The 17,276-nt window shown below is 33.2% G+C and overlaps 1 protein-coding gene and 1 pseudogene across 1 annotated transcript; both read left to right on the forward strand.

The window, feature by feature from the left end:
- The first annotated feature begins 3,192 nt into the window (after positions 1 to 3,192).
- LOC132313302 (uncharacterized) lies at positions 3,193 to 8,478 on the forward strand. The gene is made up of 3 exons (XM_059812015.1): positions 3,193 to 3,478; positions 3,737 to 4,158; positions 7,650 to 8,478. Exons 1-3 carry the CDS (start codon positions 3,314 to 3,316, stop codon positions 8,038 to 8,040), a joined length of 978 nt encoding a protein of 325 aa, XP_059667998.1. The 5' UTR covers positions 3,193 to 3,313; the 3' UTR covers positions 8,041 to 8,478.
- Positions 8,479 to 11,515: 3,037 nt separating this feature from the next.
- LOC132314712 (uncharacterized) lies at positions 11,516 to 15,162 on the forward strand (annotated as a pseudogene).
- Positions 15,163 to 17,276: the final 2,114 nt, after the last annotated feature.

Genomic DNA, 17,276 nt, shown 5'->3' on the forward strand with positions numbered 1-17,276 from the left:
TAATGAAAACTGCTACAAGATTTTTTTTTTAAAAATCAAAATAGTTTGACAATTTGTATTTAAAAATATTCAGGTAATCAGAGTGGGTGTGAATTGATTAGCCTATTTATGACCCCCATAAATGAATTGATAAAATGTTATTAATCTATTACTGACTAATCCATTCATAATCAACCCAAAACCCATCCAAACCCACTCAATTACTAACCATAACTACAGAGGATTTACCTTCTTATGATATAACCAACAGAGTGTAAGTTCAACTTTTGCCCACATGATTTTGGTACACAGTAATTGATTATGATAGTGTAAATGTCAATGTGATTGCATAATTAAATATTGAGCATTAACTTAGATTTTAAGATTCACTTCAAATGTTATGAATATGAGCTAACTTTAATTGAAGTAGTTCGCTAATGGGACCTTTAACTCCTCCATGTGAATAGAGTAATATATTATGCTTTCAAATTTGTATCAACTTTATATGTCAGCCAACTTAGCGGATATAGGATTTGCATATATTATTTTGCTAATATAACTGTACACTTTTACTTGAAATTTATTTGTTGTATGTTCCTAATTAACATTAAAACACGTTTCATTATTTATTTATTTATTTATTTATGATATAAATTTATGATATTATCATTTTTTATGTTCCTCATATAATTTTGCAACATGCTTCTCAAATACAGTATACAGTAACACATTACTATCCTCGTTAACAATCAAAATCATTAAATTATTATCCCTTACTATTATTAATTTTGGATTTTCATGAGATGATAAAGCTTCTCTTAAGGTCAACGGACCAGTGACCTAGCGGTACCAACCTCTTACTTTTCAAAGGAAGGTCAGAGGTTCGAACCTCCATAAAAGCATGCGTGTGTGAGTATTAAAAAATAAATAAATACACCTTCTCTTAAGATTTATAACTATGAGAATAATATAATAATAAAATAAACAAGTTTTTTTTTATTTAAATATAGAAAATTCTTTTTTTAAAATTTTTTTATGGAAGAGGACATAAACAAATTATTCTATTATAAGTACGTGTGTTTATTAGAATAATTTTTTTAAAAAAGTTATTTATTATCATAAATTTACATGATATCTTATTGTGTGTTATCTTAATTTGTCATAATAATAATAAAAATAATAAAAATCAAGAACCGTGCAAACAAGCTATAAATCGAGTTAATTGGACGACTCTTTATAAAACAAATGTTACTAGTTCGAGCAAACCCATTCTAGCATGATTTTTCATAATCTCATCCAACATAATTTCTTTCTTGCAAGGTTTTACTGTACACAATTTCAAGAGGTGCATTAGCCTTTGGAAAAATTATTAGATAACCCTGAAGAGATAGCCTAATAATATAGACTTTCACCAAACAGGTTAGAGGTTGGGAGTTCCAATTCTTTTGGAATCACACTTAGTACTTACAGAATTTTTCAAGGAGTATTTTGTGTCCAGTGACAAATTATGAGATATTTTAAAAGGCTCAACGACAATAAAAAAAAAAAAAAAAATTTATTAAATTGTCCGGGATAATGTAATCTCGACCAATTATACGGAACTAAAAGTATTAAATAATATTTATACATTTAATTGCGGGTCATCTGATGTGTCTGGTACTAGTATTACATGTTATCAATGAATTATATCATGTCATATAAGTAAAAGTACTTTATTATCCTATCACTATGTGTCAATCAGTTGGTGCTATCACTGTGTGTCAATCAGTTGCTGATATAACGTGCCCTTTTGAGATTGCTTCTTTAGTGCTTAAAAGTATTTTTATTTTAAAAAATTATGTTTAGATATGTTTATTAACCATTAAAAGTAATTTTAATGATTACAAATTTAGTTCAGTAATGAAGTTTATATAGAGGTTGAGGTTTATATTTTAGGTATTATTTTTTATAAAAACAATAACAATCATTCTTTAATAAAACTGCTATTATCAAATATGGTAGTATTCTATTAAAGGATCTTATTATAAAATTAACAATAAAAATATGAGTTGTGTGCTATTTGACCCGACAAATAAAAAATATCCACTTCATGAAGCATAGTAAAAATATAATATGCCTTCCAAAACAAAAATTATCTAAAAATAGATGAATAAAAATGCACTGTTAAAGAAATTAACAACTAAAAAATTAATAAATCAGTAACATCGAAAGAAATATTCAATAAAACAAAAGCTTTTAGAGAAGAAAACACAAACAAATCAATAAAATAAGAATTTTAGGTTCTTTGATGTTCATAAATTTCAAATGAAATTTATGTACTAAATATTGTAGAAATTAATTTGTTATAGAAATTTTATATAAGCATTCCAACATGAAAACGAAACAAATATGGAAAAAAAAGAGGAAAAAGAGACGGAAAGAATAGTATATGAGTTGGGATTGTAGGATATATATTCACATTATGGTAAGAATTCTATGAGTTTGAAAGATTTTAGGAAACAATTATGTTTGAGTTGGAATTTTTTGATAGCTACATCAGATTTTAATATGAATCGATTTGTGTGGGGAAATAAATTATACAGAGTATCATTTTCTATAAAAATATTTAAGAAAATTTTATTACAAAATAAATTAAAAAATAATTTAATTATAAAAAATAATTATTATAATATGTCGTCAAATACTTAACATGATTTTTAATAACTTTAATTTTTTTGACAACTCTATTAATAAAAGTATTTTTTTTTATTCTTACAACAACTTCAAACGCACTAGTTACTAATACAATCAGCACGGTTAAATTTTTTTCTCGGACCTCATGGGCCAACCATTTATAATTTCTACCGATCTCTCTTACTTGAAAAAAAAAATATATATATATATATGCCAAAAATTAGCCAATTGGTGAAACTAGGTCAATAGTTATCGAGACTGTGATAGCCATAGATTTGGTCAAACTATGCCAATAGTTAGCCAATCGTCGCTGTGAGTCCATGGATTATCACGAGTTGACAGTTCTGTACTAGGAAATGGAAAGTCTTGCGATTTTGTAACTCTTACGATTTCTCTCTCTTTATGGACAGTCCCAGGTATTAGGTCCGTACTTTTCTTAAATAGCTAATGGGCTACCCAAATCTATCAAAAATCCCATCTAATTATGGGCCTCCAAAACAATTTAGGCCCATTCACATCTTTTATTTAGATAGAGATAGATTCTCACAATCTCACCGATCACACTACCAGCAGGAAACATAGTTCATTACAGAAACCTCAAGCCGAAGCCAAAAATCTCAGATACAGGGAGAAAGATAGTAGAGAGAGAAAGTAGAGAAGTATGGGTGTGGATTACTACAAGGTTCTTCAGGTGGACCGGAGCGCCAAAGAAGATGACTTGAAGAAAGCGTATCGAAAGCTCGCCATGAAGTGGCACCCAGATAAAAACCCCAACAACAAAAAAGAAGCCGAGGCCAAATTCAAGCAAATCTCCAAAGCATACAATGTATGTTTTTATATATATATATATATATATAGACACGTATATACATCTTCAAAGTACTCAGTAAAGTTTTGTCGATTTTTTATGCAATTAACAAATTCAACAAATCTCCGAAGCATATGACGCATGCATATAATATACTGTAACTATATGTGCGTAATGTATATGCATCTCCAAAACCCTAATTAAATTTTATTTTATTTATTTATTTTATTTTTATAAATTCAATTAACAGATTGTGACATGAGGTATGTTTTCTAGGTTTTGAGTGATCCACAGAAGCGAGCGGTCTATGAGCAGTACGGTGAAGAGGGGTTGAAGGGACGGGTGCCGCCGCATGGTGCCGGCGGCTATGCCGGCGCTTCGAATGGCGGTGGTCCTACTATGTTCAGGTTCAATTCTCGGAGTGCTGATGACATATTCTCTGAGTTTTTCCGGTTTCGGGGTCCATTAGGAGGGACGGGGGACATGGGAGGATCACGTGCTGCGCCGTCGGGATTTACCAGGGGTATGTTTGGCGAAGATATATTTGATACGCCTCGGGGCGGAGGCGGTGAGGCGTCCAGTAATATTCCCCGGAAAAGGGCAGCTATAGAGAGGACGTTGCCGTGTAGTTTGGAGGATTTGTATAAGGGGACTACTAAGAAGATGAAGATATCGAGGGATGTTACTGATGCTACTGGGTAAGCTTCAGTTTTAGTCTTCATATACTCTTGGAGTTTCAATCTTCTCTATTTATGTTTCTATTGCATTAATTGATTTTAATTAGGTTGAAATGAGTTTCAAGTGGAATTGGACCCTCCTAATTGGAACATATTGATGCATAGGGTGTTGTTTTTAGCTATATTATTGATTTAATATATTGCCAAAGCTATGAGTTTTATCAATAACATATAACATATAGCATGTCAAGTTCTATAACAAAGTTAACTTATCAAAAAAAAAAATCTATAACATCTTTGTATGCAATGCTATCTTAATTCTTCTTCTTTTTCTCAAAGGGAGAAAGAAACGAACCTCAAAATGCTAACTTCGGCCAAAGCTAAAGATGGCTTCTGGGCTAACAAAAAGCCCTTATCACGTATGCCCTGTACTCGGATTCTGCACTAGAGCCGTTCAAATTACCTCGCTTCTGTAGAGCTAATGGCGCAAGGACCCCGAACATTCTAGAAATGTGCATTGGCCCAGGGCTGGGTGGTACCCCGGTTCAACAGATTCATGCCAACGAAGAAAGCCCAGAGGGAGATGAAAAGCGGAAGGAAGAAGCCCATTCACCTAAAAGTACCAAACTCCTAGGCAAAGGGTCAAGCAAGGAGGGAGCAAGGGTTGGAACTGCAAATCAGCAACTAGCGCGGGAGGATCAAACTGGAATGTGTTCCTAATAGTACGTCATGGGTTTTCTTTTATATCAGATGCAATTGTTGCCCCTAGCCAATCGATCTATGAACCGGCCTGCAATCGATGCAACTATTGTTAGTTGGGGCTGGGCTAGTGAGCCTGATTTACGGAACAAAACCAAAACAGGTCATGGTCTAATTAGTAGCGGGCCTCCTGTTTTAGTTTGTAGATCGGATTGGTTTCATGTTACCTGTCTTCTTTTGCTCCCCAGACAGATGCCAGTTTAAAGGTTCCGGAGCGAACTGTTGCTCCTTTGTGGTTGTCTTTATGATAGAGCCCATCCTTCGCTAAATCATGCCTAATGTCTCCGGCAAGCTCAAAGCCCTAGCTCGGTTCATTTATTTGTCATTAATTTACTCTTTATGGGTTTTCACTTGCTTGCAAAAACTTCGGCATGGACTTTTTATAGTAAATATAAGAGTTGTGATACAACACATTTGACTGCATTTATGTGAGTGTAGATGATGTTAGAAGTCATGATGATGGCATCCCCACTCATAAAACAGTCGGATGCGTTATATCATTTTCCTAAATATAATACACACGCCTATGTAGTTGTGTTCCTAAGGACTTGTTAAAAGGGCAGCAGGATGATGGCATCCCCACTCATAAAACAGTCGGATGTGTTATATCATTTTCCTAAATATAATACACACGCCTATGTAGTTGTGTTCCTAAGGACTTGTTAAAAGGGCAGCAGGTTTTCATATTTTTCAACAAAATACTTTTTATTGAACTGAGGTTAGATATATAGTTTCATTTATTATCTATGATCCTCTTGAAGGTTATAGGGTTTTATTTAGTTACAATCATTTAACGTCTATAATATAAATCTGTGTCAGCTGTAGAGTTTGATCTTAAATCATTAGAGTTTGATCTTAAATCATTCCGTATTTGTTGTCTCTTTTCTCACATTCATATGTATTAGTTGGCTGGTTTTTACATGGGCTTGCATTTATAGTTTTGACTGCTCTTTATGTTTCCCTTCCTTTGTACCTTTCTACACAGTTGTATAAAGGAAGATATTAATTAATGATTTAATGCTCCATTCGAGAATGCAGTTTGTTTTTGTGTTTTGGCCTCACACTTGACAAAGTTCTTCATCTATCTTATTATTTATGGTACTTAATAATTGTATGTTGTCTTTCTTGTGAGGAAATTGACTGAAACGTCTTCCAAATATTTTGTGGAGCTAGACAAGTTCACTTACACGTACTTCTATTTATTCATTTGGGGGGAAGAAATTAGGATTGATAATTGTGTTGGTAATTTGAGTTGACCAAGCATATGTGGGGAGCCTCCACATCATACAGGGTCATACTGTTGTGACACATTCACTTAATTCTACGGATGTTGTCTTTTTCTTAGATGTTTTGAGTACTAAGAAAAGTATTTGTTTGATTTTATGCTCATGTGATGCATAGTTATTGGACAAAATGATAAATTTATTAGAAAGTAAGGCAAAACATGGTACAATATTATTATGTCATCTTGTTTTTGATACTCAACAATCTGTAATGGGAGGCGAAAATATAGTCCTAGTTTTTGCCTTAAATTCAGCTAAGGATATCTTTGAATCATGTTTTTTTTTTTCCTTTCTTGGATGGTATCTTTGTTCTTTGACAACAGAAAGCCTTTACCGTCTGAAAAAAGCATGTTCTGTTGATAATGTCTTCTAAATTAAACTAGTTAGCCTTTATTTTTTATCCTCTTTTCTTTAGAATATAGTTGAGGTGAAATGTGGTCCTTAAAAATTCATTTAAGTATCTTGTTAACCCTAGGATGGACCTTTGTTCTTTGACAACAGAAAGCCTTAACTGTCTAAAAGAAATCACGTTCTGATGATAATGTCTTCTAAATTAAACTAGCTAGCCTTTCTTTTTTATCCTCTTTTCTTAAGAATATAGTTGAGGTGAAATGTGGTCCTTGAAAACTCATATAAGTATCTTGTTAACCCTAGGATGGACCTTTGTTCTTTGACAACAGAAAGCCTTCCCCACTCTCCCCCTTCTTATGAGATTCTTCCAATCACTCCTACAGTTTTGAGAGAGCGTTATCTGAGGCAGAGTTTCTAATCTTTTAGGAACAGCATAATTGGATTACTTTATCTGGAATCACCTTGGGGCAATCAAATGCACTTGAAATGTGTGGCCTAATGGAATGTTTAATTTTCATTAAGATGCGGTGCACCCCTTTATAACAAGTAGTGATCTCCCATTCCTTGGAAAATACAACCGGCTTGGGATGAGGTGGTGCAACTGGAAAATCGAGACCTAGCCTCCAACTTTGTAGCACAAAGCAGTTACTCTCGTACATGGTATCTGCTTTATCTTGCTTGTCAACTCAGGTTTGATCACTGGACCAAACCAAACCATGGCTCATAGTGAGTTTCATTAGTGAACAATTTAATTTGGTTCCCTGTTGTAGAACAGAGGAAGGTATTTTTAGTGTACCGACTCTTATGGGTTTCGATTTATATGATAAGTGCCGAAGAAAACATGCAAACCTTTTTCCTTCCGAAAATTTATATTTTAAGCTCTTTAACTCCTCATTATTATTTTTTTATATTTCCGTAGTCAGACTGAGATGTTTGGATCTTAGATTTATTTGCTCTTATTAGTTATTGTGTGACTCTGACTTGGTTGACTATTTTAAATAAAAAAATTCTGAGTGACCGAGAGATTCCTGGTGTGCAATGTAGATATAATTTAGACCAAAGTTATAATTGTTAGTGCTTTATCGTCTTTTGCTTTCTAATACTTATTTTCTTGTGCAGGAGACCTACCACAGCGGAGGAAATTCTTACAATTGAGATCAAGCCAGGTTGGAAGAAGGGAACAAAAATAACATTTCCAGAGAAGGGAAATGAACAGCGAGGTGTCATCCCCTCAGACCTTATCTTCATTATTGATGAGAAGCCTCACAGTGTCTTCAAGAGGGACGGGAATGACCTCATCGTCACACAGAAGATCTCTCTGGTGGAAGCTCTGACAGGTTACACTGCACAGGTGACAACCCTTGATGGACGGAATCTGACAATTCCAATAAACTCTATCATTAGTCCCACATATGAAGAAGTTGTTAAAGGGAAGGGGATGCCTATCACCAAAGAACCTTCAAAAAGAGGGAACTTGAGAATTAAGTTCGATATCCCAACTGCTTTGTGATTTTTGATTGGGCTGACTATCCAACTATAATGACTACAAGGACATAGGGTTGATTTCATCACTGTTGATGACCCAAGTAAGACTGTCGACAGGCCTTATTATTTATTGCAAACTAGTTAATTTTGAGAGGCCCGTTTCTTGGAGATTTGTGATTTTGGGCTTAAAAAACGTCAGCCCACTTTGATTTTGAACCGGAACTCACTAAAGAGGCATAGCAAATGGTAGGGACTAAAGGGCTAGCCCTACCAAGGGCGGTCCGGTGGTCATATCTCATTTATATTTCAAAATAGATGATAGAGGTTCGAGTTTTCAAATGGGCGAAATTAGTGTGTTTATTTTTTTCCAATAGAAAAGATTGATATATTTGTAACAAAAATGAATGTATCCCTTGAGCCAAATGGATCTACTTTTAAAATAAAAAAAAATAGTTATATAGTGTATGATTCTGAAAGTAGTTCGAGCAAACCCATTCTAGGATGATTTTTTATAATCTCATCCTTGGTAGCATCTGACCTTCCCGCCTTTCTGTTCTCATGTTCCATAACTTACAGGGGGGTCGGATCGATGGAGTGGCCAGAAGATGCAAAGGTCTTCGGTCCTTGAAATGTGGACCTAGAAGTAGAAGCGGAGTACATACTACGACGGTGGAATGAATACACAAACCCAGAAATTTTCAAGTGGTGCATAAGCCTTTGGAAAAATTATTAGATAACCCTAACTAGATAGCCTAATAATATAGACTTTCACCTAACACTTTAGAGGTTGGGAGTTCTAATTCTTTTGGGGTCACACTTAGAGAATATTTCAAGGAAAGTTTTGTGTCCAGTGACAAATTATGAAATATTTTAAAAGGCTCAACAATAATATAAAAATAGAAATTATTAAATGATCCCAATCATGTAATCTTGACCAAATTATAAGATGATAAGGAACTAAAAAAATTAAATAATATTTATACATTATTCATTATTTTGATGTGTCTTAACACTGCGTGTCAATTATCACTAGTCCGTTTGAGATTGTTTCTCTAGTCCTTAAAAGTACTTTTATGGGAAAATTACACTTAAAATAGATTTAGGAGTCTTAAATAACAAATCGGTTAATTTTTAAAGTTAATTTTTCAATTTGGTCAAGTTAGGTAAAATAATTACATATCCAAAATTTCTTCCAAACTCTTATTTCAAAATACCAAAATGTCATTCCTAAATCAAATAATTATTTCATTCATAAAATTTAGAAAAACAAAATTTTTGAGTTGACTTTCAAGTTTTCAATTTGGCATTTTTACATATGGTGTATATATTACCAAAATAAATAAAATAAAAAACAACACATATTTATATACATGATGAATTTCCACTTATCGAAATATATATATATATATATATATATATATATATATAATACATATCTACACATACGCTAGCAATCATTTTTTTATTTTTTTTATAAAACAAGTGTAATTAATTGAGTCAAAAAATTGATGATTATCTTAAGGCATGCACTACAGCAAAGATGATTTATATATTGGTGCCCTCCTTGATTTTCGAATTCCTTCACCCATTTCAAGGGTTTTGTGTCACTCAATTTGCATGCTTGTGACAGAATAAAAAACAGAAGGTAAAGGCAACATATTAACAGAAGATGAGTTTTCAGACATGATGCAAAAATCACAACTAATCAACAGAAAAATGCCAATATGGCATCCGTTACGTGTAATTATATTTTTCTTTTTGGGAACTAACCTTTGATTGTCCCATTTTTTTACTATATTAAATCTTTTTTATTATTTGTATAAGTTCTTGTGTGTGTATATATGAAAGTTGCAGTAATAAGTTAAAGGAAAAATCTTATTTTCTTAAATTTTTCATGTAAATAAATTATTTAAAGAAAGTATTGGGAGAATAATTTTTAGTATTTTGGAGTAAGTGTTTGGAGGGCATTTTGGACCTAAACAAAAGTTATTGATACATATGTAATTATTTTACTTAATTCAACCAAAGTAAAAAATGAAGATTATTTTGTTATTTAAAACTGCTAACTCTAGCTAAGTGTCGTTTCCTTATTTTGAAAAATTATGTTTATTAACCATTAAAATCACTTTTAATGGTTACCAAATTTAATGAAGGTAATTCTCTTTCATTAGTCAATTATGTCCTTATTTTTTATAAAGACAATAACACTCATTAGTCATTCCTTAATAAAACTGTTATTATCAAATATTTTAACATTCTATTAAAGGATCTTATTGTAAAATTAGCAATAAAAATATAAGTCGTGCTATTTGGCCGGACAAATAAAAAATATCGACTTCACGTTGCATAGTAAAAGTGAGTCATTTAAAACCAAAATATAATATACCTTCTAAAACAAAAATTCTCTAAAAATAGATGAACAAAAACGAACTGCTAAAGAAAGTCACAACTAAAAAATTAATAAATCAGTAACTTCGAAAGAAATTTTCAATAAAACAAAACTTTCAGAGAAGAAAACACAAACAAATCAATAAAATAAGAATCTTAGGTTCTTTAACATTCAAAAATTTCAAATGAAATTTATGTTCTAAATATTGAAGAAATTAATTTCTTATAGAAGCCATATGGCAACGAAACAAATATGAAAAAAAAAAAAAAAAAAAAAAAAAAAGCAAAAAAAAGATGGAAAGAAGAGTTTGGATTTTAGGATATATAGTCACGTTTTGAAAAGAATCCTCCTGAGTTTGGAAGATGTTAGGATAGTCAGTTACAAAAATAATTGTGTTTGAGTTGGAATTTTATGATAGCCACATAAGATTAATTATATCATTTTCTTAATTTTTATTATAAATATATTATTACAAAATAAATTTAAAAATAAATTAATTATAAAAAGTATTTATTATAATGTGTCATTAAACCCTTAATATGATTTTTACTTACCTTAATTTTTTGACATCTTCTTTATTCTAAGAACAATTTCAAATGAGCTAGTCACTTGTACAACTAACACAATTAAATTTTTTTCTCCTACCACATGATGCTCCAACCATTTATAATTTCTACAGATCGCAGTAGTAGGGACTATCCGTACCCACAGGACAGTTAGCCAATTGACGCTGTGATAGACCTTGGATTATCACGGGTTGACAGTTTTGTACTAGAAAATGGAAAGTCTTACGATTTTGTACTAGAAAATGGGAAGTCATACGATTTCTTTCCCTTTATGGACAGTCCTAGGTATTAGGCTCGTACTTTTCTTAAATGGCTAATGGGCTACCAAATCTATCAAAAATTCCATCTAATTATAGGCCTCCAAAAAAATCTAGGCCCATTCCTATCTTTTCTCTAGAGAGAGATTCTTACAATCTCACTAATCACACTGCCAGTAGGAAACATAGTTCATTACAGAAACCTCAAGCCAAAGCCAAAGCCAAAGCCAAAGCCAAAGCCAAAAATCTCAGATACAGGGAGAAAGAGAGTAGAGAGAGAGATAAAGTATGGGTGTGGATTACTACATGGTTCTTCAGGTGGACCGTAGCGCCAAAGAAGATGACTTGATGAAAGCGTATCGAAAGCTCGCCATGAAGTGGCACCCAGATAAAAACCCCAACAACAAGGAAGAAGCCGAGGCCAAATTCAAGCAAATCTCCGAAGCATACGATGTATGTATGTGTGTGTGTGTGTACACACACACACGTATATACATCTTCAAAGCACTTAGTAAAATTTTGTTGATTTTTGATGCAATTAACAAATTCAACAAATCTCCGAAGCATATGACGCATGCATATAATATACTGTAACTATATATGTGCGCAATGTATATGCATCTCCAAAACCCTAATTAAATTTTAGTTTTTTTTTATTCAATTAACAGATTGTGACATGATATATGTTTTCTAGGTTTTGAGTGATCCACAAAATCGAGCGGTCTATGACCAGTACGGTGAAGAGGGGTTGAAGGGACAGGTGCCGCCGCCTGGTGCCGGTGGCTATGCCGGCGCTTCGGATGGCGGTGGTCCTACTATGTTCAGGTTCAATCCTCGGAGTGCTGACGACATATTCTCTGAGATTTTCGGTTTTCCGGGCCCATTCGGAGGGATGGGGCACATTGGAGGATCACGTACTGCGGGGTTTCCCGGGGGTATGTTTGGCGAAGATATATTTGCTACCCTTCGGGGAGGAGGCGGGGCGGAGGCGGTGAGGCGTCCAGTAATATTCCCCGGAAAAGGGCATCCATAGAGAGGACGTTACCGTGTAATTTGGAGGATTTGTACAAGGGGACTACTAAGAAGATAGATATATCGAGGGATGTTACTGATGCTACTGGGTAAGCTTCAGTTTTAGTCTTCATATGCTCTTGGAGTTTCAATCTTCTCTATTTATGTTTCTATTGCATTAATTGATTTTAATTAGGTTTAAATGAGTTTCAAGTGGAATTGGACCCCGTTGCATAGGGTGTTGTTTTTAGCTATATTATTGATTTAATATATTGCCAAAGCTATGAGTTTTATCAATGACCTGTAACACATAGCATGTCAAGTCACTATCTTTGACACTGGCAAAGCATCTACCTTTTTCCCATGCATTTAAGATTGTGGAAGAACACATTTTTACTGAGGAATCTATAACAAAGTTCATTTATTTGTCATTAATGTACTATTTATGGGTTTTCACTTGCTTGCAAAAACTTCAGCATGGACTTTTTATTGTAAATATAAGAGTTGTGATACAACACATTCAACTGCATTTATGTCGTTAAACGTCATGATGATGGCATCCCCACTCATAAAATAGTCGGATGCGTTATATCATTTTTCTAAATATAATACACACGATTATGTAATTGTGATCCTAAGGACTTGTTAAAAGGGCGGCAGGTTTCATATATGTCAACAAAATACTTTTTATTGAATTGAGATTAAATATATAGTTTCATTTATTATCGATGATCATTCACAACTTGAAGGTTATAGGGTTTTATTTAGTTACTATCATTTTGCGTGTATAATATAAATCTGCGTCAGCTGTAGAGTTTGATCTTAAATCATTCCATATTTGTTGTCTCATTGTTTCTCACATTCATATGTATTAGTTGGCCGGTTTTTACGTGGGCTTGCATTTATAGTTTTGACTGCTCTTTATGTTTCCCTTTCTTTGTACCTTTCTACATAGTTGTATAAAGGAAGATATTAATTAATGATTTAATGCTCCATCCGAGAATGCAGTTTGTTTTTGTGTTTTGGACTCACGCTCGTTAAAGTTCCTCATCTATCTTATTATTTATGGTATTTAATAATTGTATGTTGTCTTTCTTGTGAGGAAATTTACTGAAACGTCGTCCAAATTTCATGTATGTACCCTATATTGATGCATAGGGTGTTGTTTTTAGCTATATTATTGATTTAATATATTGCCAAAGTTATGAGTTTTATCAATGACCTGTAACATATAGCATGTCAAGTCACTATCTTTGACACGTGCAAAGCATCCACTTTTTTCCCCCTACATTTACGATTGTGGAAGAACACATTTTTACTGAGGAATCTATAACAAAGTTCATTTATTTGTCATTAATGTATTCTTTATGGCATTAATGTATTCTTTATGGGTTTTCACTTGTTGCAAAAACTTTGGCATGCACTTTTTATGGTAAATATAAGAGTTGTGATACAACACATTCGACTGCATTTATGTGAGTTGAGATGATGTTAGAAGTCATGATGATGACATCCCTACTCATAAAACAGTCGGATGCGTTATATCATTTTTCTAAATATAACACACACGCCTATGTAGTTGTGTTCCTAAGGACTTGTTAAAAGGGCAGCAGGTTTCAAATTTGTTAACAAAATACTTTTATTGAACTGAGATTAAATATGTAGTTTCATTTATTATCTATGATCATTCACAAGTTGAAGGTTATAGGGTTTTATTTATCATTTAGCGTCTATAATATAAATATGTGTTAGCTGTAGAGTTTGATCTTAAATCATTCCGTATTTGTTGTCTCGTCATTTCTCACATTCATATGTATTAGTTGGCCAGTTTTTACGTGGGCTTGCATTTATAGTTTTGACTGCTCTTTATGTTTCCTTTCCTTTGTACCTTTCTACAAGGAAGATATTAATTAATGATTTAATGCTCCATCCTAATGGTCGTACATTAGGATTGATCATTGTGTTGGTAATTTGAGTTGACCAAGCATATGTGGGGAGCCTCCACATTATACAGGGTCATACTGCATGTTGTGACACATTCACGTAATTCTACGGGTGTTGTCTTTTTGCTTAGATGTTTTGAGTATTAAGAAAAGTATTTGTTTGATTTTATGCTCATGTGATGCATAGTTATTGGACAAAATGATAAATTTATTAGAAAGCAAGGCAAAACATGGTACAATATTATTATTTCAATCTTGTTTTTGATACTCAACAATCTGTAACGGGAGGCGAAATTATAGTCCTAGTTTTTGCGTTATATTCAGCTTAGGATATCTTTGAATCATATTTTTTTTTTGCCCTTTTCCGGATGGTATCTTTGAATCATTTTAGTGGGACTGAGATAACATCTTAAAGAGTTATTTGCTCTTATTAGTTATTGTGTGACTCTGACTTGGTTGACTATTTTAAATAAAAAAATTCTGAGTGACCGAGAGATTCGCGGTGTGCAATGTAGGTATAGTTTAGACCAAAGTTATAATTGTTTATGCTTTATCACCTTTTGCTTTCTAATATTTATTTTCTTGTGCAGGAGACCCACCACAGTGGAGGAAATTCTTACAATTGAGATCAAGCCAGGTTGGAAGCAGGGAACGAAAATAACTTTTCCAGAGAAGGGAGATGAACAGCGAGGTGTCATCCCCTCAGACCTTATCTTCATTATTGATGAGAAGCCTCACAGTGTCTTCAAGAGGGACGGGAATGTCCTCATCGTCACACAGGAGATCTCTCCGGTGGAAGCTCTGACAGGTTTCACTGCACAGGTGACAACACTTGATGGACGGTATCTGACAATTCCGTTGAACTCTATCATTCGTCCCACATATGAAGTTGTTGTTAAAGGGGAGGGGATGCCTATCTCCAGAGAACCTTCAAAAAGAGGGAACTTGAGAATTAAGTTCGACATCGCAGTGGCTTTGTGATTTTTGATTGGGCTGACGATCCAACTAGAAGGACTACAAGGACATTGGCTTGATTTCATCAGTAACGTAAAAGTTTAATACAACCAAATCACAAGAAGTTATAAACTCTAACTTCTACCATAACCAAAACAAAAGTAAATTTAATACCAAGTTTACATTCCAAATTAGGATTATAAGAGATGGGTAACTGGGTAAGCCGCTAAAATAAGTTATTAATATATATATATATATATATACTTAGCGGGGCGGGGCCCTTAGGATATATATATTGAATCCTTACTAGATATATATATTGAACCCTTACTAGTCTCGTGACTCAATACGGGTACAAAATTTGAATCCATGTCCGCCCCAACGGTATAAAAAGTGTTTCCATATTCGTTATTAACAGGACGAAATGGGGCGGGCCCCGCGGGGCGGTAAAAATTGACCCAAGTAAGACTATTGACGGGCCTTATTTCCAATACACGACGCAAATGCTCTAAACAATTACTATTTATTTCAAACTAGTTATTTTGAAAGGAGATCTGTGATTACTATTTGTTTCAAACTAGTTAATTTTGAAAGGCACGTTTCTTGGAGATCTGTGATTACTATTGTTTCAAACAAGGCCCGTTTCTTGGAGATCTGTGATTACTATTTGTTTCAAACAAGGCCCGTTTCTTGGAGATTTTTTATTTTGGGCTTAAAAAACATCAGCCCATTTTGATTTTGAACCGGAACTCAATAAAGAGGCGTAGCAAATGAGGCCTAGCAAATGGTAGGGGCTAAAGGGCAAGCCCAACCAAGGGCGGTCCAATGATATCTCATCTATCTTTCAAAGTGGATGGTAAATGTTTGAGTTCTCAAATGAGCAACACAAGTGTGTGTATTTTTTGCCAATAAAAAAGATTAATGTATTTGTGACAAAAATGGATGTATCCCATGGGCCAAATGGATCTACTCTTTTTTTTTTTTAAAAAAAAAAAGAAGAAGAAGTTATATAGTGTATGATTATGAATGTAGTTCAAGCAAACCCATTCTAGCACGATTTTTCATAATCTCATCCAACACAATTTCCTTCCTGCAAGGTTTTACCAAACACAATTTATGCCTTTGGGAAAATTATTAGATAACCCTTACGAGATAGCCTAATAGTATTGACTTTCACCGAACAATTTTGAGGTTGTGAGTTCTAACTGTTTTGAGGTCACAATGCTAGTTTGATGTGATGGAATGGAATAGTTTTTTTTCCATTCTTGCGTTTGGTGTCAATTTTAAAGTTGGAATCATCATTCCTTACTATTCTTAGAGAATGGTCATTCCATTAAAATCATTTCACTTTCAAACAAAAGGATTGAGCATTACATTCCATTCCATTCTTATTCCATTTCCACTTCTATTATCATTTCATTCCAATTCATTCAAGGAATACTCTGTATCAAGGAATACTTTGTATCCAGTGACAAATTATGAATACTTTGTATCAAGGAATACTTTGTATCCAGTGACAAATTATGAGATATTTTAAAAGGCTCAACTATAGTAATAAAAATGAAATTACTAAATGGTCCGGGATCATGTAATCTTGACCAATTATAAGATGATACGGAACTAAAAAAATTAAATAATATTTATACATTTAATTGTGTCATATGATGTTCCGATACTACATGCTATCAATGAATTGTATTATGTCACATAAGTAAAAGTGCTTTATTTTAATGTGTCATAACACCTGCTTGAGATTGCTTCTCTAGTGTTTAAAAGTGCTTTTAATTTGAAAAATTGCGTTCAGATGTGTTTATTAACTATTAAAAACGCTTTTAATAGTTATCAAATTTAGTTCAACAATGAAGGTAATTCTCTTTTATTACTCAATTATGTCATTATTTTTTTATAAAGGCAATGACACTCGTTCCTTAAAGGAACTGTTAAGTCTGTTATTATCAAATATGTTAATATTCTATTAAATGATCTTATTGTAAAATTAGCAATAAAAATAGCCATTAATATCGACTTCACGGAGCATAGTAAAAGTGAGTCAGTTAAAACCAAAATATAATATGCCTTTCAAAACAAAAATTATATAAAAATAGATGAACAAAAATGAATTGTTAAAGAAAGTCACAACT

The sequence above is a fragment of the Cornus florida genome, unplaced genomic scaffold (genome assembly GCF_030987335.1).
Source record: "Cornus florida cultivar Cherokee Brave unplaced genomic scaffold, ASM3098733v1 CherokeeBrave_3.0.0_Hap2_Chr06, whole genome shotgun sequence".
In the NCBI taxonomy this organism is placed as follows: domain Eukaryota; kingdom Viridiplantae; phylum Streptophyta; class Magnoliopsida; order Cornales; family Cornaceae; genus Cornus; species Cornus florida.